Source organism: Malania oleifera, chromosome 11, assembly GCF_029873635.1.
Source record: "Malania oleifera isolate guangnan ecotype guangnan chromosome 11, ASM2987363v1, whole genome shotgun sequence".
In the NCBI taxonomy this organism is placed as follows: Eukaryota; Viridiplantae; Streptophyta; class Magnoliopsida; order Santalales; family Ximeniaceae; genus Malania; species Malania oleifera.
The window spans coordinates 53,835,439-53,861,991 of NC_080427.1; the positions used below are offsets into that span (position 1 = coordinate 53,835,439).

General features: G+C 37.0%; 1 protein-coding gene across 1 annotated transcript in view; it reads right to left on the reverse strand.

The window, feature by feature from the left end:
- Window positions 1-10,582: 10,582 nt before the first annotated feature.
- The window catches only part of LOC131168451 (glycosyltransferase BC10), a 28,447-nt gene continuing 12,476 nt past the window's right edge, over window positions 10,583-26,553 (reverse strand). The window contains exons 9-11 of the mRNA XM_058127880.1: window positions 15,385-15,534; window positions 11,242-11,370; window positions 10,583-10,997 (exon numbers count right to left, since the gene is read on the reverse strand). Coding sequence (XP_057983863.1) covers window positions 10,980-10,997; window positions 11,242-11,370; window positions 15,385-15,534 — 297 coding nt within the window. The 3' untranslated portion in view covers window positions 10,583-10,979. The remainder of the gene's footprint in view (window positions 10,998-11,241; window positions 11,371-15,384; window positions 15,535-26,553) is intronic.

Here is a 26,553-nt window from a genome sequence, read left to right on the forward strand (position 1 = left end):
CGAGGACATAACTTTTGGCACTAAAGTCATGGGGCAGCCTACTTAGGTAAAGGAAGAGAAACTAATGTTAGAAAACTGCAGTAGCAGCAATCATGTTATTCAGGTGGAGTTAGGGACTCAGGGCAGAAATACGGGGAGTTCTATCTCGAGTCAACAGTATCATAGTATGAATGGGCAAGTGATGCGAGTGGAGCAACAGACTTAGTGCAAAGATGACATAATTTATATTGCAGGGAGTTTTTAGCTCGAGAGACCAACAGGATCATGGTGGGCCCATTTGTACTATCAGACCACCATTCAAGTATAAATTGGTGAGACTTTCAGTTGGGAAGAGGGTGATAGTGATGTATGAAGTGATATATCTGTTGTATGTGAATAACATGTTATTGGTTGGAAATGCTTTAATTGAGGCTAATCAGTTGGGAACTCTGTTGAAAGGTTTTGACATGAATGTGTTGGGTACGGCCAAGATGGGTCTTGGTTTACTAATTCACATGGACCAAACTGCAGAGAGATTAGTATTATCTCAGGGTGGTTTTGTGAATAGGGCTACAGGGAGATTGGTGTTATCTCAGTATGGCTTTATGGATGGAACTGCAAGGAGACTTCCTTTTCCATATCAGGGGGTTTTGTGGAGAATCAATATGGAATGTCTACCACTCGATACCCAAGAAGGGACTGTGATGTCCATGATATGTCAAAGGTCCTCCATGATTGTGTAATGGAGTGTTTCAGTAGGCAAAAAGGTGGACCGTCAGTTGTTAATTTTGTTGAGGACTATGCAGGGGGCTTTGGTGATATAAGGCTTGCAGCAGTTTTTATGTTTTCTATTGTGGGAAGGTCTTATTAGAAGCCTAGGATGAAGTTTTCAAGTATTGTATCTACAATTGTATCAGGGTTGATGGTAGAAGTTGAAGCTGCCATCGGCAAGTTCAAGCGGCATTGCTTGGACTTGGTGCATGTCTCCAAGTGCTAGAAGGGAGACGATCCTGATCGAGCAAGTTCAAGGTGGAGAAATTAGTCATGTTCTCAGGTTCTCCTAAGGGGCGTATAATCGTCAAGGTGGAGATTGTTATATTTGTGTTTGACTTTTATACTTAGTGGGATTACAACCAAACAAAGGAAAACATGTAAGAGAAGTCTTCTTGTGCTGGCAGAAAAAGACTAGTCGACAAGTGCCCTGTGCATGTCGAAGAGTAGATACCGAGAGCCAGAAAATCTTAGAGCAGAAAACTCGTCGATGAGAGTATAGACTCGTTGATGTGTGGGCTTCTTTGTCTCGTCGACGAATCTCCTGTACTCGTTGACGAGTGCGCTTGGGTTGTGTGAAGTTATTTGAATTTTGAATTTGAACAGTGTGACGGTTGGGGATTCAAAGGGAAACCTCCAAGGGCTTGTTATATATGTTCTTCTGAGCATATTTTAACAAGAGAGTAAGAGAGGGGTGAGAGAAAGAGAGAAGATCATTGAATGTATATTTTTTATTTTCATAGTGAAATCTCTTACCGATTGCTCCCGTGGATGTAGGTTTTGCCGAACCACGTAATTCCTGGTGTTGCTGCTCTTATCTTTACTCTTTTTACATTGCTATGCTTGCGGAATAATTTTGTATTCACCATTTACTTTGTTGCAAGTATGTATGTGTGATTCTTTATACAATGTTTATTCCACTGCACATTGTTGGAAGATGCCCTATTATCACAACAATAAAGAGCTTGGAGCATTTAAATTTGAGTTTTGGGACACATTTAGAATTTCTATTTTACGTAAAATACACGATGAAGGATAAACTTAGCATTACAAGTTCTGTTACTTTGAGAAGCAAAATATTTTTGGCTATACATTTTTAGAAGTAGTATAATAATAAAAAGTTCAATGAAAATTGCAATACAAAAATTCTTTTTGGTGTATACATGCAAATATATCTACATTTGTGTATTTTTAAGACTTAAAAAATAAAATAAAAGGTCTAACTAAATAGGATCTTTATACTATGGGCAAAAAACCATTTAAGAGTGGAATGTACTTTTTGTCATTGAGATAAGACTATTAATGGGACAAGTTTACTTAATTATGTCCAAATTTTTTAATTAAAGGTTTAGCTGAACTTAGATCGAATTTTAATATATTTATTCATTCTTAGTTATTATTCAAATGAATGAGTTCATGAATCTTTATTGAACTGAATTACTGAGATTCTCAAGAATAATTTGCTGTTAGGAAAAAATTATATATGAAATAATTCTCACAAGTAAATCAATGGAGTAATGCAAATAATAACTAAAATGAGACATAAAAAATTTAACGCGGTTCCCTCAAATATTGAGGTACGTCCACGGGGCACAGCGGTCCAAATCCACTATCACTAATTTTTTTACAAAGTGGATACAAAAGCACAAACCTTACAAATACACAAAGGTGTATAACAAATGCAACAAGATAAAAAAAGGTCTCACCAAATATTGTGAATAAAGCTCCAAAAAATAACCAATCAAAAGAGCAAACTAGAGAAATCCCAAAATGTTGATAAATAGTACGCAGTTGGAGTCATAGGAGTGAACAGCACGCTGGAGAAAGGCCGCATGCAGCTCTACAGGCATGAGGAATCTGATGCTGCAGACGTGAGAAGCTAGTGAAGCATTTCTACTGTGAGTGAAAACGGAATGGAGAAAAAAAAACGAAGGAGCAGCTTGCTACTGTTAACCAAAAAAAAAAAAATCAAATAGGAGGAGTTGCGCTGCTGTGTGTGGAAAATCCAAGTGGAGGGGCTGTTGAGTGCTACCCAATGCAAAGGCTGGAGAAGAAAATTCAAAATAGCTGGGCATGTGTAGACATTGATCTTGAGAAGCCAAAACACACCATTAAAAAAATTGCCCAGTTTCAATGCATCGAGCCCCACAAGGAGAGAAACCCAACAAATCTCCCCCTCCCGACTTATGGGGACGACTCTACCAACATGCTTGTCTCTAGACAATGTTTTTGTCACCATATCCGAACCATTTTCATCAGTATGAATTTTATCAAGCTGCAATAATTTCTTACCCAACACATCCCGAATCCAATGACATCTAACATCAATATATTTTGACTTTGAATGAAAGATAGAATTCTTACTCAAATGAATTGCATTTTGGCTATCACAATAAAGAACATACCTTTCTTGTTCCATGTCCAACTCTTTCAAGAATCTTTTCAACCAAAGCAATTCTTTGCGAGCTTCGGTAATGGCAATAAACTCGGCTTTTGTAGTAGATAGAGTAACACATTTCTGTAATTTAGATTGCCATGACACAGCTCTCCCTACAAAAGTCATCAAATAACCCGAAGTAGATTTTATAGAATCAACATCATTGGCTATGTCGGCATCCGTGAATCCATAGAGCATGGATTTACCATTTCCCAAGCACAAATACACCTTTGAAATGCCTCTAAGTTATCAAAGAATTCATTTTACCGCTAACCAATGCTCCTTTCCTGGATTAGAGAGAAATCAACTAACAACTCCAACAGCATACGCTAAATCCGGTCTTGTGCAAACCATTGCATAGGTTAAAGAACCAACCTAAGCATAAGGAATTTTCTTCATCTCTTCCTTGTCTTTCTCACTTACAGGACTTTGTTTTGTGCTAAACTTGAAGTGACTAACAAGTGGGCAACCAACAAGTTTTGCTTTATCCATATTGAACCTCTCAAGCACTTTTTAAATGTACCTTTCTTGAGACAACCAAATTTGCCCTTTTTCACGATCACGAATAATTCTCATGCCAAGAATTTGCTTTGCCAGTCCCAAGTCTTTCATAGCAAAAGACTCGCTCAACTCCAACTTCAACTTGTCAATCTTGGAGGAGTCTTGTCCTACAACGAGCATATCATCAACATAGAGTAAGAGAATAATATAAGTATCATCCGTAAATTTTTTCACAAATACACAATCATCTGAAGAGGTTTTTGAGTAACCATGATCAATCATGAAAGAATCAAATTTCTTATACCATCTTCGTGGTGCTTGCTTCAACCCATACAAACTCTTCTTTAATTTGCACATTAAATCCTCTTTCCTTTTTTGTGTGAAACCTTCCGATTGTTCCATGTAAATTTCATTTTCCAAGTCACCATGTAAGAAAGCGATTTTCACATCTAGTTGCTCAACCTCTAAATTCAAGTATGCTGCTATGCCAAGAACAACCCGAATAAATGACATCTTCATAACCGGTGAGAATATTTCATCAGAGTCAATTCCCTTTTTCTGACTAAAGCCTTTTACCACAAGTCTAGCCTTGTACCGAAAATTCTTTCCATCATTTTTCAACCTAAACACCCATTTGTTTTTCAAATCTTTCTTTCTAGGAGGAAGTTTAACCAAATCATAAGTATGATTGTCAACTATGGATTTCATTTCCTCTTACATAGCCTCCATCCATTCAGTTTTATTTTCATGTTTCATGGCTTCTTGATAGCTTTCGGGCTTCCCTTGATCTGTTAGAGTAACATAATCACTTGATGGATATTTAGTTGAAGGTCTTGGCTCTCTTGAAGACTTTCTCAATAGAGCTTGCTCTTGAACTTGTTGCTCCCCTTCATTTTCATCTTCAACATCACTTGGAATTTCATCATTTTCAACATTTTCAAGAGGTGGATGAATATCTTCGATATTTTCATCATATGCCAAAGGTGGAAAAGGTGACTCTAAGTCAACAAAAACATTCCCGTTAGATTGTAGTTGCTCAACCAAAAATCTTCAATTGTTTGATCTTCAAAAAATACAACATCCCGGCTCCTAACAACTTTCTTGTCAACCAGGTCCCACAATTTATATCCAAATTCATCATGCCCATAGTAAAAAAAAAAATACATTGCATCGTCTTGTCATCAAGTTTGGATCTTTCATCTTTTGAAATGTGAACAAATGTATGACAACCAAACACTTTCAAGTGATCATAAGTGACATCCTTACCTTTTCAATTTTTTTCGGGAACTTCACCTAGTAGAGGAGTTGAAGGAGACAAATTAATCAAGTCCATCACCATCCCCCAAAATGATTTTGGCAACTTCGCATGAGAGAGCATACATCTCATTCTATCCAGTATGATGTGGTTCATCCTTTCGGAAATTCCATTTTGTTGAGGGGTTTTTTTGATGGTCATTTGATGTCTAATGCCTTGACTATAACAATATGTATCAAATGGGCCAATGTACTCTCCACCATTATCCGAGCGCACACGTTTCACCTTCTTTTCGATCTCCTTTTCAACTTTGACCTGGAAATGCTTAAACACATCTAAAACTTGATCTTTAGTTTTCTAAGTGTAAGCCCAAACTTTTCTTAAACAATTATCAATAAAAGTAACAAAATAAAGTGCATTACTATGAGATTTAACTTTCAAAGGACCATATACATCGAAATGTATCAAATCTAGAGCATTATATTTTTTTAGTAACAAACTTTGTACAAAAAGGAGCTCTATGTTACTTACCGGCCAAACAATGAACACAAGCTTTAAGAGGGGTACCTTTGATCCTGGGTAGAAGCTTCTTTTTGAACAAAAATTGCATTCCTTTTTCACTCATGTGCCCAAGATGCTTATGCCACAAACCGGTGGAAGAGTGACTCTCAATTGCATTCACAACACCATTACCAATTTTACTTTGCATCATGTATAGTGTACTAGTCTTCTTACCTTTAGCCACCACCAAATTACCCTTTGTGAGCTTCTATTTTCCATCACCAAAATGGTTGTCAAACCCTTCATCATCAAGTTTTCCAATAGATATCAAATTTAGTCAAATGTTGGGTACATGTCTCACATCTTTGAGCACCAACTTGTATCCAAGATTTGTTTCCAAGCAAAGATTTTTCATGCCAACAATTTTTGACAAACCTTCATTTCCCATCTAAACAACTCCATAACTTCCTTTGGAATAGGAAGTGAAGGAATCTTCCCGAGAAGTGACATGGAATGACGCACCGGAATCAATAACCTAGTTAGACTTTTGACTTGTCTAATTAATGCAACTTTCATCACAAACAACCATAAGATCACCATCAAATACAATTGAAGTTGTGTCTTCATGTTTTTTCTCAAAATTTTTCTCTTTTTTTTGCTTCTTGAATTTTAATTTTTTACACTCCCACTTCATATGCCCTTTCTTATAACAATAGTGGCACTCAATATCTTTTTTCAAAACTGAGCTAGACCGGCTTTTTGATTTATCATTATAGTGAGAATATTTGCTTTTGCTTCTGCCTCTCCCCCGATTTTTTGTCACAAATGCCTCTGAATGAGAAGAACCAACTGATTTTCTTCTAATTTCTTCATTCAACAAGCTGCTAGTTACTTGGTTCATAGTAACAACTCCATCGGGAGCCGAATTACTAACTGTCACAATCAAAGTCTCTCAACTTTCCAGCAAAGAGTTAAGAAGCATTAGGGCCTGCAACTCATCATCAAAAACTATTTTCATAGTAGCAAGTTTATTGATAATTGTAACGACCTGCTATTTAATTAGGTTTATATATATATATATATACTATAACATTAATAATGTTCTGATACCAAACTGAATTAAACTCAACCATCAACCTAAGCAGCGAGAAGCGGAAATCAAATGAACATAACCACATATAATTATATACAATACCAGAGTACTAAAATGTTTCCCAAAATACATATATATGACTGTTTTCCAAAAATACCCTCAACTGACTAGGGCTATAAAAAAACACTCCCAAAAATACTCACTCTAATATCAGGGCAATACTGAGGCCCCTCTATCTGCGAGCCTGGTCTGCTCGCCTACTTGGATCACCTGAAAAATGTTAAAGTCATAGGGTGAACTAACACTTAGTAAGACGAAATATGTTATTTCTAGTGTGTGACAAATGAGTTAAAATAGTATGAAAATTTATTACTATATAATCATGTATCACTGAATCTGTAAATACAATACCAGTAATATAAACCATCACCCTTTTCTAGTTGCTTAACATTTTTGTACTTTAGGTTTCTATTCAAAATACTTCTAATAAATATATATATATTTTCTATCTCTGTAAATCTATATAAATATAGTAATAACTGAAAACTTCCCTATGGATAACTGTATGTCATGATTCAACCCCTCATGACAGGGTTGTGCGGCCCGTAGGCGGGATCTATCCTGACTGGCCAACTAGGAATAAATCATTATACTCCATCAGTCTGATCAGCCCTCCTCAACCTATATCTGATGGGGAGCCTGTCCACTCGTGGGTTTTTATGCGATCGACCTTTATACCACGTATTATCAGAATAGGTGGTTGCACTTTATATACTGTATGTAGCTACAGTATCGTGCTCTGTAAACTGTAACGGTCCAATAGGGTTTGATACTATATAATACATTTTTGTATATAACTATATGTTTTACCATGATTCTGTAATAACTGTATAAACCATGACACTGTGATAAACTGTATCTGTATCAACTGTATTTTCTGAAATAAATTGTAAAACTATATGTCATGGTACTGTACACTGTATCTATATCAACTATATAATCATGGTATTCTACAATTATTATAAAACATATCCATTGTCTGTATATTCTGTAAAACATAACTCAAGAAAATATTGTAAAACATATTTCTGTACTATATCTATATTCTCAAGTCACACAGTAATTTTAAAACATATTAATCATACTTGATAAATTGTATAAATTTCTGCTGTGAATAATACTCTGGTAGAACATTTATAATTTTATACTGAAATCATACTCAAATAACCTAGCATAGCATATTTCCCTTACTTGATTATTAAAAGCCCTTATCGTACACCAGTCCTACCCCTGCAGGGCTCTCCACTCAACACCCTGAAAACAACATTCTCCAGAACAGAATATGAATATTTCTTTGCCTACATCATTTCCTACAACTAACAGAAGGCCAAAAATTGACTAGAAGGTCTTACCCTGATTCTAGGAAGAAATTCGACTTGATCCCACTGACGATTTGTAACGCTCCAACCTAAGTTTACTAGGGAGCACTGCATTTCTCCTCCTCCACCTTGACCAGACAACAGGAGGTGGGTCTTATCGGAGTAATGACTGGCCCCACAGACCAACACGTGTCATTTTCAGTGTGTTTTGTCCTCACTCACACACTTCCTGAGAAAACTTCCCAGGAGGTCACCCATTCCAAGATAGCTCCAAGCCAAGCACGCTTAACCGTGGAGTTCTTATGGGAAGGTTCCCGAAAAGAAAGGGTGCACCCTGTTGATATGGGTAGTAACATCTAATCTTTTAAGTCTTTCATCAATGGGGTATCACATTCTCCCTCACTTATAGAACGCAACGTCCTCGTTGCGAACCCACATTTCCAAACTCAAGCGATGTGAATCTTATCACACTTCCAGCTGGGTGTTGGCTCTAATACCATTTGTAACGCTCCAACCTGAGTCTGCCAGGGAACACTGCGTCTCTCCTCCTCCACCTATACCAAACAACAGGAGGTGGGCCTTATCGGAGTAATGATTGGCCCCACAGAACAACATGTGTCCTTTTCAGTGTGTTTTGTCTTTACTCACACACTTCCTAAGAAAACTTCCTAGGAGGTCACCCATCCTAAGATTGCTCCAAGCCAAGCATGCTTAACCATGGAGTTCATATGGGAAGATTCCCGAAAAGAAAGGTGCACCCTGTTGATATGGGTAGTAACATCTAATCTTTTAAGTCTTTCATCCATGGGGTATCACACGATCCGCCCCAATAGACTTAAAGAGAACTCTGCCAGGAGCGTCATAATGGCCTCAGATCGTCGATCCGGTGAACGACGGGGCTAAAATCGAAGAGAGAAGAGGGAGAGGTCGTAGGAGAGAAGAGAAAGAGAGTTTGCACTGAAATTCTGTGTAAAAACTGAATTTAAGCACTATTTATATTGCGAGATTCGTCGACGACCCACATCACTTCGTCAACGATTCCTGTAGAAAGTTCATCGACAAACCTGCATCCTCGTCGACGAATTTCAGACTTCTCAAAAATCCTCTCTCGGTATCTTCTTGTCGACGAGATCATGAAGAACGCTCATTGACGAAACCCCTGTATTCATCGATGAGGCCTAGGAAATTTTCTTTGAATTATCACCTCCAAAATGCAATGTCATCGATGAACGCTTCCCATTTGTCAATGAAGTCGACTGCCTCCTTCTGTTACTGATTCAATTTCTCTCCCTCTTTATTATTTAAATACCATTATTATTCGGGTCGTTACAATAATATTTTTCATTTCATTCAAATGTTTGGTAATAAGACCACCATCTTTATATATAAAGACCCTTCATTTTTTTCCACAATTCATGTGCAGATTCAGTAGAAACATGATGAAAAACACTATCATCAATCCATTGACGGATGACACCAACGGTTTTTCTATTAAGCATATTCCACTCATCATCACTCTTGTCTTTAGGCTTTCGGTTATCACCCTCAATAGGTCCATTCAAATCTTTGCAAAATAAAAGGTCTTACATTTTTGTTTTCCAAGTCACCCAATTGCTTCCATTGAAGCTAATCATGCTACCAATATTACCATCCATGATTTACACAAACCTAATGAGTCCAAAGAACACAACTCTGATACCACTTGTTAGGAAAAAATTATATATGAAACGATTCCCACAAGTAAATCAATGGAGTAATGCAAATAATAAACAAAATGAGACATAAGAAATTTAACGTAATTCCCTCAAATGTTGAGGTACGTCCATGGGGCATGATAGTCCAAATCCATTATCACCAAAATTTTTACAAAATAGGTACAAAAGGTACAAACCTTACAAATACACAAAGGTGGATGATCAGTTGCTTGAGCCAATGTGCATATTTCTTGTGAGTAGGATGACGTTGAGAAGTTGCTTCATACCTATATGATCTGTCTTTTATTTTTCATTTTTTAAAGGCGCTTTTCCAATTAATTTTAATTGAGAAGGAAATAAAATAAATAAATTTTATTATATTTTTTATTAACATTAAAAAACTATTAATGAAAATAAAATTTATTATTTATTAATTTACTATATATTTTATTTTCTTTCTCAATAACCTCTACCAATTCTCTCTCTCTCTCTCACAAACACACACACACACACAGTCTCACAATCAATTTACCTAATATTTGAGAAAGTCTACGAACTTCTTTAAATTTAACAAAAAAGACGCAAATTCTTCATATTCTCCTTATTTTTCCTCTAATTTTTTATTTCAAAAATTAAAAAATTACTTTCTATTATATTTTCTCTATCAAATATTATTAAGAATTAAAATTTATTTTAATATGATTAAAATTTTAAAAATCCAATATTGACATTAACAAAATCAATTTTTTGTTCATTTAATGTCTTTTTAATTTTCTTTCTAGCCAAATTCTTTCATATTCTACTTTCTATTTCCAAGTCCCAAATAGGACCTTAAAATTATATTAAAAGAAATGGAAGCCTCCTATTTTGAAAATTACATAAACCTTTAATTTGGAATCTGAATGAAATTAGATGCAAGTTAATGCAATTTTACACTACGTTAGTCAAAAACCATTCAAATGCAATACAAACTTCCAAATGCAGGATTAATGTTTTTCATTCCTTTCCTAATATTTCCAAGTTACAAATGAACTCCAAAACTTTCCAGTCCCTTCAGCCACTAGACTAGGAAGTTTTGAAAAAAATATTATTGTTGCCATTTCAGCAACAAGACATTTTCAGGTAGAGAGAGAGAGAGAGAGAATACTTTTATTATACACACTAACCAGGTGAATCAGAAATGACAAAGCCAATTGTGGATGCTTTTATGCTTCAAAATATGCAAAACTTGTGTTTCTTTTTTCTTTTGCCTTTCCTACATATTTCTTCAAACGTGGAATACCCACCAGGTGATACGCGAGTTTGTGTGAAACTTACAACATACATATTTACTTCAACATAGGTAGGATTTACCTCTCCAGCTTCATTTTTAAGCTCCCAGCACAGACTGAAAAACAGACAACATAAAATACAACCAAATAAATGTATGTTGATTGTTGCAACATATAAGAGAAATAACAATAATAAAAACAAATCTACAACTAAAAAAACATTTATGTGATTCTCCACCAAATCCTTCTCGATAACTTTTTCTGTGTCCATGTCTCACAGTCAATAACTAGTTTCTACAAAGAATATAAATACAGTAATAAGCCTTAAACTGACATGGCTAGGTAAAATATGGAACTTACCGTATTAAGAAGCTTTAGAGCCGCTGGACGGGTGAATTTCCTCGCAAAGAGGAAGCATTTTGAGGGTTTTCCTTTGCTGCTACACCATTCTCTTCGATGTTCAGTTTCATAATATATGTTATCTATTCCCTGAAAAAGGAACCACATCAGTTTAGATTATATTTCTTCATTGAACAGACTTCGTTTCATAATAACTATTATGTCAACCAATCTGGTGTGAAATACTGTGCAATATTCGTTTTTAAGTTTGACCACCTCAATCTCCACCTTCTTATGTTCAAAGAGTTGAAGACTGAAGGAAAATAAAAGCTTTCTAGACATGAGTTGATAGAAATATAAAAGTTCTTATGAGACACATTAAAAGGGTTTTTTTTTAATAGTTCCCCTGCAACATGCCCCAAATAATTTTTTTGTGCAAATTTGACCAAAAATTTCAACTTGGGCAAGAGGTCAAAAATTTTCACCTCCCCCATAGTTGTCATGCTAATCAAATCCAGTCATCACCATTTTACAAACTTAAAAGTTCACTTCTATTACCCATGAGATGGAAACAGCTCCAGATACAAGTCAAGCTGCAAACCATCAAATGGGTTTTATTGGTGTGCATCTAGTCCCACATCGCTTCTGTGGGCAGTCTCAAGCCAGTATAAGATCCTCTTAACTCTCTCTCCTTGAGACCTAGGTTTTGAGGAGGAGCTCTCTAACTTGATATCAAAGCTAGGTCTTGGGTTGTTTGGCTCCTCAGTGGACTGAACTCCTCCTCGCCTCATTTCCCCCCATGGGCTCAAAGGGAGTATTGGTGTGCGTCTAGTCTCACATCGCCTCTGTGGGCAGTCTCAAGTTAGTATAAGATCCTCTTAGCTCTCTCTCCTTAAGACCTAGGTTTTGAGGATGAGCTCTCTAACTGGTTTAATGTTCATTGTAAATTTACTCTCATTTCCCCCTTCACTTTCAAGTAAGGTTCACCGGAGGTTTACTCCAAATTTCTGTCTCTTTATATGTCTTGCCTTTCCATCATTCAATCTGAGAAACAAGTGATGCCTTCAGGCTTCAAAAAAATGACATCCACGTTATCGCAACTGCAATATTGGCATTAGACCTGGCAAAGCGGATCGGGTCAGATAATCCGTGGCGGATAAGGCGGATTATCAGGTGGAGAAATCATAATCCATATTCGATTCGTTTAAGTGGCGGATTAGGCGGTTTCGGGTTGGATAATTCATGGCGGATGGGCGGATAATCCGCCATTCTCAAATATAATTTTATTAATAATTTATTTTGTGTCATAATAATTTAAATTGTATACGACAACTTACGATTAGTTTGTGTATTAAATTTTTTAGTAATTATTTTAATCATTCAATCGTTTATACTAATTAACAACTCCTGATTCATGTAAGTAAAATTGTAAGCATTAAAACATAATAAATTAGTTTCAATCCAACTCAAAATAGAAACTCAAACTGTGTGACTTGTGTGAGTCTATCAAAAATCTAAATTGAATTGCTAGGTAAGATGGATGACTGTTCCTATCATTTTAAGTGCCTAGGTTCAATCCACTAGTACACAAAGTTTTATCTAGATCCTTTAGCAACTCATAAAACTTTTTGAAATCCTCATTCGGCCATGTGTAGGTTCTCGGCTAGTAGTCTCTTCTCTAGGTGAGCCTTCAAATTCATTCTAATTGTGCCTATGCATTTGAAAGACCTCATATAGTATCTCATGCATATCACCAACAATATTTGGGACTTATTGCACTTAACTTTCATTATTTCTAGTAAAATAACTATTAAGAATGGTTTTCCAGTAAAAACAATTAATTATTATAATTTAGATTAATCCCACTGAGGTTATCACGCACTTTCTTTTTGACTCCACCACCATTCATTTGTGCACTTCACACAAAAACTTGTTTTTTATAAATTAGAAATATAGAGTAGATGATTACAGCCAGTTGAAATAAAATTAAGTCATAAAAGGCAACCCTCTGGTTGTTTAAACATCAAGATAAGTTTGAAGATTTAATTAAATTAATCAGTCAAATGAAGATAGACCACAAGTTTGAAAGATTTATTTAAATCGTTCAAATGAAGATGGACTGTATTGGACACAAGAAGAAGAAGGAAAAGAGTATTGATAATGAAAATGACCTGCAATTTGCAATGCTTTTAAGGAGGGATTAGGTCAGAAAAATGGAAAGGATGAATAGGTGTTTGGTGAGGGTTTCGCTGGGCGTGTACTCTACAATGAGTATCCAATCAAAATTCTACAACCTTCCATATGTTGCAGGTTAATAACAGCTCTCCCACGCCTCATCCTAATCAAAATCGAAACAAAGACATTCATTAAACCCTACAAACTAAAGGAAGAGGAGAGTGAGAGGAGAAAATACCTACAAAGGGCTTGAAAGCAAGGGCCTGGAGATAGAACAAACATTTTGGAAAGAAGCACCGCTGCTGCAAATATTTGGATTTTCACTTGGAGAAAGGAGATTGGAAATTATTTTGGAAGGACGGAAAGAACTGGGAAGGTAAGAGGGGCAGCGGGCAGACTAAATAAATTGTTACCGCGTGGAGGACAATACCAGCAGTTTCATGATAGCTGGCGAGGGCCGAATGGGCGAGGCTGCGAGGGAAGACTGGGCGAGGGAATCGTGGCTCGTGGCAGTCGGCTATGGCAGTGGCAGTGGGAGTCGTCGTCGTCGTGGGATGTGGTTGCGTAGCTGGAATTGAAAGTTTGAACTTTGAATCAATGAAACCCTAATAGGATTTGAGATTTGGGACTAGGTTGGCCTGGGAGTGGGATGGAGGGACTGACGGACTATGGACAGTGGCCCTGTGGCCGTGTGGGCTATTGGGTCGTCTATGTAGCATGGGCCGTGTGTGCACTACCGCACTAGGCTCTTCATACTTGGGTTGTGGGCTGTGGGCAATTGGACCATTATAGGTTAATTAGTAATGGACTTTTAAGCAGATTGGCAGATATCCTCCGGATAAACCCGACCCAACCCGCTAAGAAGGCGGATATGAAAATGGAAAACCATATTCGACTCATTTAGCAAGCGGTTGATTATAAGTCGGTTAAAACGGGTCAGATGCGGATCGAATTAACGGATTTTTATCCATTTTGCCAGGTCTAATTGGCATGCCATGTTATTGAAGCACAAATAACTTGAGATTGACACATCAATAACCAATTTCTCTCCCGCTAAGCAACATTTCAAAACACACATTTTTTAATTTTTATTTTTGGATTGTCATAATATTTTCAATCAAGCGAATATACTTAAATCTTTTGTTGCAAAGCTAGTAGCACAGTGAGGGCCTGTTTAGTATCATTGTTGTTTCCTATTTTCTGTTTTTGTTTCTCCACAATAAAAAAAAGCATATTACAAAAACATGTTTGTTTCTATTATTGGTTTCCTGTTTCTGCTGCTGGTTTATCAGTTGTTTGCCAAAAAACTGAAAACCAGATTTTATGATTTTCGGTTGTTTTAGCAACCTTTTGCCAAAAATTTTAATATCCATAAATAGCTTTTTTGGGCTAAATTATTTATTTTATATACTTTTAAATTAAAATCAGAATTAAATGATCATATAAATTTAAATATAATTAAAATATATATAAATAAATTTTAAAAAATAATAATAAACCAATTACAAAATACTTTTACTATTTTTCAATTGTCATATCTAATAAATTTTTTATTGTAAAGTAAAATTTGAAAGTAGAACAATTAAGTAAAATAATTATAATAAATTTTATTTTTATTATAGTATGTTTATTAATGTGTATTATTTGTAATTTTATTATTTTAATCATATTTTTATAATATTTTGATTTAAAGATGAAAATGAGCATTTTTTTAATTAAGTTTTTAATTTGTATTAGTTTTATAAATGTTAACCAAACAGGTTGTTAGTTTCTAGTTTTTAGTTTCTGTTTTTGGTTTTTGGTTTTCATTTCTCTAATTTTTGACACTGATCCCAAACAACCCCTAAGTTTTCAATAACTGAACAGTTGAATCTGTTCTCAGATTAAGCTAAATCCCACAAGCAACATCAAGGATCAACCTGATAATAAGTGAAGAACATATAGTTTTGCAGGGAATATGGCACAATCATAGAACAGGAATACGTATACCTTTATAGATTGGATGAGCTTGGGAGTAGCATCTGAGAATTTGTAAGTTAAAGGATGCCATCCACGCCGTTCAGGGTTTTTGGAGGATGAAGGATCCCATGAAGTATATGTCAGTGATCTTCGTGTGATTTCTCCTTCAAGGCCTTCTTGCTGCATTTTGAAAGACAACAGGTTTAGGTAAGTTACATAAAGCTGATATTTTTTTAATCTGCAAAATAAAATTTGTTAAAAAAATTTCTAAGGCACGCCATTCACAGTGATAAAACTATTCGGCGGTAATATACATAAAAATTGAAGGGAACAAGATCATTCCAGTTAAAAATGAAACCTCTCCTTTTCCAACAAAAGAAGAGGGCGAAAAGTACTAAATCCGTTTCTCTTTATAAATTTGACTGGTGGCTCTCTCTCCATATGGTCCATATAGCAAGAGGGGCCAAGGGCCAAGCTTTCTCCTTTGCTCATCTCCTGAAGTGTCTTTGCCAAGCAAGGAGCTTTTCATTAGAGACTCAGAACACAGCCAACAAATACCAATATAGCATAAGCCAAGTCAAAAAGACCTCAAGCAAAGAAAAACAAAGAAGACCGAGCAATGCCTCTTTTGCACAAGAAATGCTGATTGCACATTCTCCCTTTTATAAACCATTTAAAGACAAGATGCATGAAGATGGTGACCTGAAATAGCATGCAAGCAATGGTTTAGTTGTCTTTCTGTTTCTTTATTTAAAGTAATTTTATGGGCAATAACTTTTATGTTTTAGATTATCTAGGAAAGTAGCATTTGAGTTTATTTAGGCTTTGTTTTCTCGTTCTCCTAGTACTCTAATCCTACAAAAGGCCCTATTTGTTTAAGTTTAATTAGACTTGAATTGGCATTTAGTTGGTTGGAAATTTTGTCCTGCATCAAGTGGTCTCAGCAGAGACTTCGATCCATTGTTATTTGTCAGGGTTTGCAATTTTAATTCAAATAGCCACAGCAGTTACTGTCTGACAGGATTCACTGCAGTTTTCAACTCAAACCCACAGGATTTGCCATTTCAACTTAAATTGCATAATCTGCACCACTACTGTAGTTACTCTACCATCTACCACCATCTTGCAGAAACATCCCCATTTTCATCAACCATTCTTTATTCACAACCACTCCAGAGCACAAGTAGGTAGGCGGCTAGGGGGGACCCTTCTTCATGTCTCAAGTGCAAATGGGGAGTGCCAGTTGACAGGCGGGTTAGTGTCGATTGGGTGTACAGAATTCCCGGGTTCAGTTTCAGCCAAAGTAGCACTCGCCAGAAGTCTTCCAACTAACAACTGTTCTAAGAGTATAGAATAGAGGGTGACACGGGTGGAATAATAATGATAGGAAAGAATGTTCCCTACCTAACTGATTCTCCCCCGCCAAAGATAGAGTCTCCATGGTCGCGCGTTCGAGCTCACTAAGTTGGATTGCCTTCTTTCCATGGGCCCTAGTTGCAACCTCCAATCGAAGGCTGAAGACCCCAATCATCAAGTATCCACAAACAGCATCAGTACCACTTTATCGAAACAAACTTCATCACAACATCGCCAAAATAACAGCAAAGCAGCCAAAGCTCCACTATTGAGTTTGTATTCCTAGCCTCAGTTGCCTCCGTGTCCCTTCATCTCACCACTTGTTTCCTTACCTTCTACACCTTATTCTCATCCTAGCGAGATCTTTGTGCTGTCACCATCAAGCCTGCACTTCATTGCTGCCATTAAATATTTCACTACAGAACTCTATTGCTCTGTTGCCATTATCTGGGGTTGTTCAATCCTCATCCCTCTCATCACATTGCAGGGTTGCAACTGCTGTGCTTCATCTGTACAGATCAGGACTCAACAAATAATAAAAAAGACTGAAACCCTAATCCTACAGTCTTAATCAAAGCAAACGTTTAAAGAGACCAGGTTCAACCTAACTTGATCTGAGTCATCCCATCCCAGCTCTGCATCTGCCCAACAGAGCGTCACCAAGTCTCTAAACCAGCTGGTCCAGCGTCCAAACTGAAATGACCAGCCTAGTTAAATTGTCCCAGAATGACCATACGAAAAAAAAAAATTGTATCATTTGAACTTATGAACACACATACACACAATCCCATTGCTGAAAAAGTCGCTGTGAATTAGGAGGAAAGGAAGTGCAGAAATAATGTTAAATAAGCAAATATGTCAGGCAGATTCTCTCAATTCTCAGGTTGTTGCTTTACAAAATCAACTTAATCCTGAATTTAATGAAAAGTTTGATGCTCTTGAATCCAATATTTCCACACTGATAAATATATTGATCCAGACAGAAAAAATACAGGAATCGAGGACAATGATGTTAGTTCTGTTGGGTTGGGTTTCCCTCCTAAGTGAGGATGACCCAAACTTGCCCAATACAGGCCCATATGTGGAGAGGCCCATTTGAGAGAATAGGGTTAATAACCCTATCATTTGCTGTTGAAAAGTGTGGTGAACAATCAGAAAATAAGAAAGAAAAGAAGAGAGAGTCGCTGCCGCCACATAGAGAGAGAGCTGTCCAGTCTTGATCAACTGCTCCGATCAACGAGCATTTGTAGTCCGATTGAGCTGAAATTTTATAGGGATGTTCACGACATGTGAATCCTCATTGTGAACGGTGGAGATTGGATTATAAGCATTCGGCACTATTTTTTAGCTCTTGAACAGTAGCCTCTGTTTTGGTGAGATATTTCTTTAATTCTTGTAGAAGTTGATTTAAGTCAAGGGATTCTATTTCTTGAAGATAGTTGCTGATTGTATGTCTCTAGTTGAGACTAGAGAAGACTCATGCATTCTCGTAATTGTATATAGCGAAATTTTTTTGAGTGGACTACGGTCCTGTGATTTTTTCTTCTCACACCGAGAAAGTTTATCACGTAAAAATCGTCTGTCTTGTGCTTGTGATGTTTGGATATATATATTCCACATATATATTGCTCTATTTTATAGTTTCCTGCAGATTCACACAAAGAGGGAGTTTGAGTATTGTTGTTTTTCCCTAAAAAGTGGTATCAGAGCAAGGTTCGATCGAGCGCCCTTAAGTGGTTATTATTCTGTTAAATATCTTGTGTTGAATTATGGATGCTAATCTAAGTAGAATGGTGTCTTTGAATGTTTCAAATTATCATATATGGAAAGGAAAAATGGAAAACCTACTTTATGTGAAACAATTCCATTTACCTGTGTTTGCTTCTGAGAAGCCAGAAAATAAATTTGATGAAGAATGGACTTTGTTGCACAGACAAGTTAGTGGATATCTTAGGCAGTGAGTAGATGATATTGTTTTGAATCATATTGATGGTGAAACACATGCACGCACACTTTGGCAAAAACTTGAGGTGCTGTATGCTCGCAAGACCGAAAATAATAAAATGTTTTTGATGAAGCAGTTGATGTGTTTGAGATACCAAGATAGAACTCCCTTAACAGATCACTTGAACACTTTCCAAGGAATTATTAATCAGCTTGCTGCGATGGGTATCAAGTTTGATGATGAGGTTCAGGATTTGTGTTTACTTGGTACTTTGTCAGACTTTTGGGAGACATTTAGAATGTCATTATTTAACTCAGCTCCAAATGGTGTAATCAATATGGATCTAACTAAAAACAGTGTATTGAATGAAGAGATGAGAAGAAAATCACAGGGATCCTCTTCACAGTCAGAAGTTTTGGTTACAGAAAGAATGGGGAGGAGTAAGAGCAGAGGTCCGAAGAATAGAGATAAAAGCAGAAACAAGTCCAACAGGTTTGCTAATGTTGAGTGTCATCATTGTGGCATGAAAGGGCACATAAGGAAATATTGTTGAGAGTTGCAGAAAGAGAACAAAGAGAAAGGGAAGGATACGAAGAATGGAGATGGCAAGAATGATGATCGAGTTGCCATCACTACTTCCGGAAACTTCTTCACTGCTTATGATGATGATGTCATTAATTTTGCATGCCATGAGACCAGCTGGGTGATTGATAGTGGCGCCTCAACTCATGTTACATCTCAACGTGATTTCTTCACGTCTTATACAGTTAGTGACTTTGGGATAGTGAAGATGGGCAATGGTGGCTTAGCCAAAATCGTTAGTATTAGCGATGTGTGTTTAGAGATGAGTAATGGCATGAAGCTAGTTCTTAGAGATGTGAAGCATATTCCTAAAATCCGTTTGAACTTGATTTATATAGGTAAACTTGATGATGATGGGTACTGCAGCACCTTTTGCCATGGTAAGTAAAAGCTCACTAGAAGTGCTATGGTTGTTGCTCGAGCACATAAGTTTTTCTACTTTGTACATGCTGGAGTAAAAACTCTCCAAAGACATTATTAATGCAATGGATGATGAGGTTTTAGTAGAGTTGTGGCATAAGAAACTTGCCCACATTAGTGAGAAAGGCTTGGCAATATTGGCCAAGAAGAATCTTCTATCTGGGATGAAGAGTGCATCTTTGAAAAAGTGCACACATTTTTTGGCAGGGAAGCAAAACAAAGTCTCCTTCAAGAGTTCCCCTTCCATTAGAAAGGCAGGTATACTTGATCTTGTTCATTCAGATGGCAGTGGCCCTATGAAGACTATAACACTTGGAGGCTGCCTTTACTTTGTGATTTTCATAGATGATCATTTAAGGAAGTTATGGGTATATACCTTGAAAAGAAAAGATCAGGAATTAGATGTGTTTAAGCAATTTCAGACTTCAACTGAGAGACAAACTGGGAAAATTTTGAGGTGCATTAGAACAGATAATGGGGGAGAGAATTTGGGTCTTTTTGATGAATATTGCAAGCAACAGGGTATTCGGCATCAAAGGACACCTCCGAAGACTCCTCAGTTGAATGGTTTAGCTGAAAGGATGAACAGAATACTGGTTAAGAGAGTAAGGTGCTTGCTTTCACAATCACAATTGCCAAACTCCTTTTGGGGGGAGGCTTTGGGTGCATCAGTACATGTTCTTAATCTCACACCATGTGTTCCTCTTCAGTTTGATGTACCAGACAAGGTTTGGAGTGGCAAAGATGTTTCTTATGATTATTTGCGTGTCTTTGGGTGTAAGGCATTTGTGCATATTCCCAAAGATGAGAGGTCTAAGCTAGATGTGAAGACTCAACAGTGTATCTTCCAAGGCTATGGCCTAGATGAGTTTGGCTACAGGTTGTATGATCCAATTGAGAAGAAACTTGTGAGAAGCCGAGATGTGTTTATGGAAGATCAAATCATACATGATATTGAGAAGACAGAAAAAGTAGTGCCTCAATACTATGATGGTTTGATTGACTAGGATCCGACTCCTTTGACAGAGTTGCCAGCACAGGTTTGAACATGATGTTCACAATGACCAGTAGGGTCCAAGTGATACTGATGTTCCCTTACAAGATGAGACTCATGATCAGTTGCCAGTACCAAAGATACCACCAGATGTTCCACTCAGGAGGTCTACCAGAGACCGACATCCTTCCACTCGGTATTTTGTAAATGAATTCGTGTTACTAACTGACGAGGGAGAGCCTGAGTGTTATGCAAAAGCCATGGAAGATGAACATAAGTCAAAGTGGGTTGATGCTATGCAGGATGAGATGTGGTCATTGCATGACAATCACACTTTTGAGTTGGTGAAGTTGCCTAAGGGCAAGAGAGCTTTGACGAACGGGTGGATTTACAGGGTGAAGCAACATGAACACACTTCACAACCATGGTACAAAGCTAGACTGGTTTTCAAGGGTTCAGACAGAGAAAAGGTATTGCCCTTGATGAGATTTTTTCCCCTGTTGTGAAGATGTCATCCATTCGTGCGGTTCTTGGTTTAGCTGCTAGCCTAGACTTAGAGATTGAACAAATGGATGTGAAAACTACCTCCCTTCATGATGATTTGGAGGAGGAGATATATATATGGAACAACCAGAGGGTTTCAGGGTGAAAGGAAGAGGACTATGTGAGTCGGCTTAAGAAAAGTCTTTATGGTTTGAAGCAGGCACCCAAGCAGTGTATAAGAAGTTTGAGTCTATTATGGAAGAGCAAGGCTACAGGAAGACTACTTCTGACCATTGTGTTTTTGTGCAAAAATTTTCTGATGGTGATTTTATTATTCTATTGCTTTATCTTGATGACATGTTGATTGTTGGCATGAATTCTTCCAGAATTGACAGGTTGAAGAAGCAGTTAAGTCAGTCATTTGCGATGAAGGACTTGAGGCCAGCAAAGCAAATTCTTGGGGTTCACATTCATAGATGCAGAAAAGACAAGAAACTGTTTATATCACAGAAACAATACATTAAGAAAGTGCTTGAGAGGTTCAACATTAACAAGGCTAAAGTGGTTAGCTCTCCACTTGCTACACACTTTAAGTTGAGCACAAAGCAAAGCCCTTCAACAGATGAAGAGAAGGAAGATATGGAAAGAATTCCATATGCCTCAGCAGTAGGAAGCTTGATGCATGCAATGTTTTGTACGAGGCTAGACATAGCCCATGCAATTGGTGTTGTTAGCCGGTTTCTCTCAGATCCAAGAAGAGAACATTGGAATGCGGTAAAGTGGATTATGAAATATCTACGAGGCACTTCCAAGTTGATTCTTAGCTTTGGGAGTGGCAAACCAATGTTGGTTGGCTATACAGATTCTGATATGGCTGGAGATGTGGATACCTATTAAGTCTACTTTGGGTTATTAGATCACTTTCTCAGGAGGGACTATTTCTTGGCAGTCGAGGTTACAAAAATGTATTGCACTTTCTACAACTGAAGCAGAGTTGATTGCAGCAACAGAAGCTTGTAAAGAGTTGCTATGGATGAAAAAGTTTTTACGGGAGCTTGGTTTCACGCAACAACAATATGTGTTGTTTTGTAATAATCAAAGTACTATTCACCTCGAGATCGAAACACATTGATGTAAGGTACCATTGGATAAGAGATATTCTTAATGACAAGTTCATAACACTTGAGAAAATTCACACCGATGATAATGGCTCCGATATGTTAACAAAGGCACTAGCAAGGAAGAAGCTTGAGATTTGTCGCTCGATCGCCGGGATGGCAAATCCAACCACCTAGTCGGGAAGGGAGATATTTGTTGGGTTGGGTTTCCCTCCTAAGTGAGGATGGCCCAAACTTGCCCAATACAGGCCCATGTGTGGAGAGGCCCATTTAAAAGAATAAGGTTAATAACCTTATCCTTTGCTATTGCAAAATGTGGTGAACAATCAGAAAATAAGAAAGAAAAGAAGAGAGAGCCGCCACCGCCGCCACATAGAGAGAGAGAGAGAGCTGTCTAGTCTTGATCAACTGCTCCGATCAACAAGAATTTTTGGTCCAATTGAGCTGAAATTTTATAGGGATGTTCACGACACGTGAATCCTCATTGTGAACGGTGGACATTCGATTATGAGCAGTCGGTGTTATTTTTTAGCCCGTGAACAGTAGCCTCTGTTTTGGTGAGATCTTTCTTTAATTCTTGTTGAAGTTGATTTAAGCCAAGGAATTCCATTTCTTGAAGATAAATGTTGATTGTATGCCTCTAATTGAGACTAGAGAAGACTCATGCATTCCCGTAGTTGTTGATAGTGAAATTGTTTAAGTGGACTACGGTCCCATCGTTTTTCCTTCTCACACCGAGAAGGTTTTCCACGTAAAAATCGTGTCTTGTGCTTGTCGTGTTTAGATATATATATTCCACATATATATTGCTCTATTTTATAGTTTCCCGCAAATTCACACAAAGAGGGAGTTTGAGTATTGTTTCTCCCTACAAGTTCCAATATCTCAACTGCTGTATGTATCCATAACACACCTGCTTCCATGCAAGTCACTAGAAATCCGGAATATGGAATGAATATTACTTTCCCCAAGTTAACAGGCAAGGGGGATCCACAAATGTTATGAGATTTGGTTCCATCAAATCGAAAAATTTCTTTGCCTATAGTGTCATCAAACAGAAAGAAAAAGCTGGCATGGCAATTATTTGCCTTAGGGATCTTGCATGTACTTCCCTAATTGGTGGCATGGTCTAGTTCATCAACAACTTCGTAGACAAGCTCCAATAACTGCGTGGAATCTTATGAGGCATCTCATTTAAGAAAAAATTTTACTAGATCAATAGCTCAACATGATAGAGATGTTGATGCTTACACAATTTTCATATGTCCATTGCAGGATGTTCTTTTGTGGCAGACGAACAAAAACAGATAATTCAATATATAGGAGAGTTCTATCTACGACTTGAGTTGCGATTGTACATTTAGCTCAATTGATCGACACACTGCCTTCAATAGGACTGCTGAGAAAAAAGAGCAATTAGTAGAAGGATACTTGCAAGAAAATATCAGTTCCATAGCACGAGCCACGTCATGCCTCCTCCAAGCCAACTGATTCAGGAACTTTCCACTTGACAATTACAATTGTGGACAAACACAAAATTCTTATAGGAATTTCCTAAGAACTGTTACTATGATGGAAATTACATGGAAATTACCAAGTATATGGAAGTTGAAACTAAGCCTGAAGAGAGTTTGTCTGTCGATCAGGCTGAACACAGTTGAATATCATAGTGACTAGGGCAAAGAAGATAACATCAATTAGCACGTTTCTACTTTGAGGTTGAGTTTACATTTACATACACACACACACACATATATTTCTAATTTGCCTCATTGATAGTATGCAAGCATGGATATAATTTTATTTTCATTTTTTTTATTCGGGTATATTTATTTGGGGAATATTTTTTTATAGGTTATTATTGCTTAGGGAAATAGTGTTTGAGTTTTGTTAGGTTTCTAAAAAGGCTTCATGTATTAAGTCTAATTAGAGTTAAAATCGAAATTTTGTGTTGGAAATTTGTCCTACATCACCCCAGGAGTGGTTTTGATCTTCCAAATTGCTTTCTGCAGGAAATTCTCCTCAGCCTGCTCATTGAGTTCCAAAAGAGCAACATAGAAAAACTAACCATCCAAATTTATCATTTTGACCAATTTTCAAATTGATTGCATAAATATTTTTAAAAAGCTCTAATATTAACTGCATCCCAATGACCATCTCTTACAAATATAGGATGCCAAGAAAAAAGTGTCCACTTGAAGAAAGTTACCCACTTTAGCATTCAGGTTGGTAGCCAAATTATGTGGGGAAATTGGGAATAAAAATTGGTGCCTTAAACAATGGAAAATGGGATGGTGCAGGGCTGGGAACTCCATTCTCCATACCCATCCTGACATCCTCAAAAAGGAAACGAATCCCCATTTCATCAACTTCCTGTGAAGGATTTTATTTATCCTCCCATCCCATACTCATTCCGACCACATTCTCAATCTTGCTCCAACCGAGAAATCCATTTTCGACAAAATTTGTGAAGTTAATGACATAAATGAAAAAGAAAATTGTTCTCCATGAAATCAATCATCTAAACGAAAATTTATGTTCTATTTAAATAAATTTAATAGTAATTTTTTCCTGCCTTAAATATACAAGAGTTCTCCTATACATAAATCACGGGTAAACAAGGAGAGCATTGGAGCTTGGGAGGTGCATCGCCCTACCCATTCCAAAATCCCAATCCCCATGCCATCCTTTCCAATGAGGACAAAATAATCCTCATCCCCATCCCTGTCCCCATTACCCAGGCACATCCCCATCAGTGATGAATCCCGAACATGAACAAGACAGGATGGGATACTTTACAAGTTGAATTTGCCATATGTGCTCAGCAGCCCAACACTACACATGATTCCAAAAGATGATGAGCCCGTCCTTATCTTGAAACCCTTGCAAATAATTTCCATAAACCTACCCCGTAACTTCCCCAACAGTTTAACGCAACTCCATACTTATCCATGATTACAACCCTTCAAAATTATCTCTGAACCATGAAACTCAACAACTACTTTTAAGAAAAGCAATGTTGAACAAAACAATTTTTTTAAGCCCCCATCCTCCACCTGATAGTGTTTGCTTTATCCACTGAACTGGTGGTATTGATAGTCATCTTCAAAACTACCTTTTTGAATATACTCAAGCTTTGAAGAAACATAGTTGCCAGAGGGAAACAAAAGGGGCCTAGGAAGGCTAACTAGGTAAGATGTTCAATTGTCTGCAACTGGAATTAGAGTCACAGGAATAAAATAAAAAATAATTCTTATTACACAAGAATCCAAATGGATCATTCCAATCAATGGATTCGGACAGTGTACAGAACGTAATTCTCATTACATAAGAATCTAAATGGATCATTCCAATCAATGGATTTGAAGAGTGTACAGAATATAAATGGGATCCGTAACTGATTCATATTCAAGTGGTTAGGTGGAATAAGGATTTGAGAATGGAATATGATTGAAATTATAAAAACATCCATAGTTAAAAAAAGATTTAAAAAATTCTAAATAATGCAATTATTTTGTTTTGTACAAATTAAGAAACATTATTACAATTTTTTCAATATGTGTGTATCAATAATAACGCAATTATTTAGTTTGATAAAAAAACATAAATTTTTATCTTTTTCATTTTAAAGATTTATGATATCTAAATATTACAATATATTACCTATTAATATTATTACAAATAATATTGTCATCCTCCCTTAATTTATCATATCACCATTATAATATATTACATAATAAGACAAAAGCATTTTCATAAAATAATATGAGAGAAGGGTGTTATTGTAATATTTCCCGAATCCATCCTTCCATCAATTTGATTCCCACCCCTCCCCTCATGAGTTCCTTCAGTCAACAGAACTTGAAGTGCACAATTTCAAGTCCTAAGACTCCTAAAACCCTACAAATGAGATTATCAACTGGGCCCCCCCCCCCCCCCTCTCCCCTCCAAGGGAAAAAAAAAAAAAGCAGTCCGGTGCACAAGTCTCCCGCGTATGCGGGGTCTAGGGAAGGGGTGAACCACAATGAGTCTATAGTACGCAGCCTTACCTTGCATTTTTGCAAGAGGCTGTTTCCACGTCCCGAACCCATGACCTCCAGGTTACACAACGATAACCTTACCGTTGCGCCTATGCTCCAAGAAAAAACAAAAAATAAAAAAGAAAAAGGAGAAGAAAGATGTGACCTTCACCAAGCTAGTTTGTTGTCAAATTCCTAAATAATTGGATCCCTCATCATCTTCTCTTTAAACTTGGCACCAAAAGAAGATCCTCATAAGTAATGGGTAATTGCTGAAGCTTG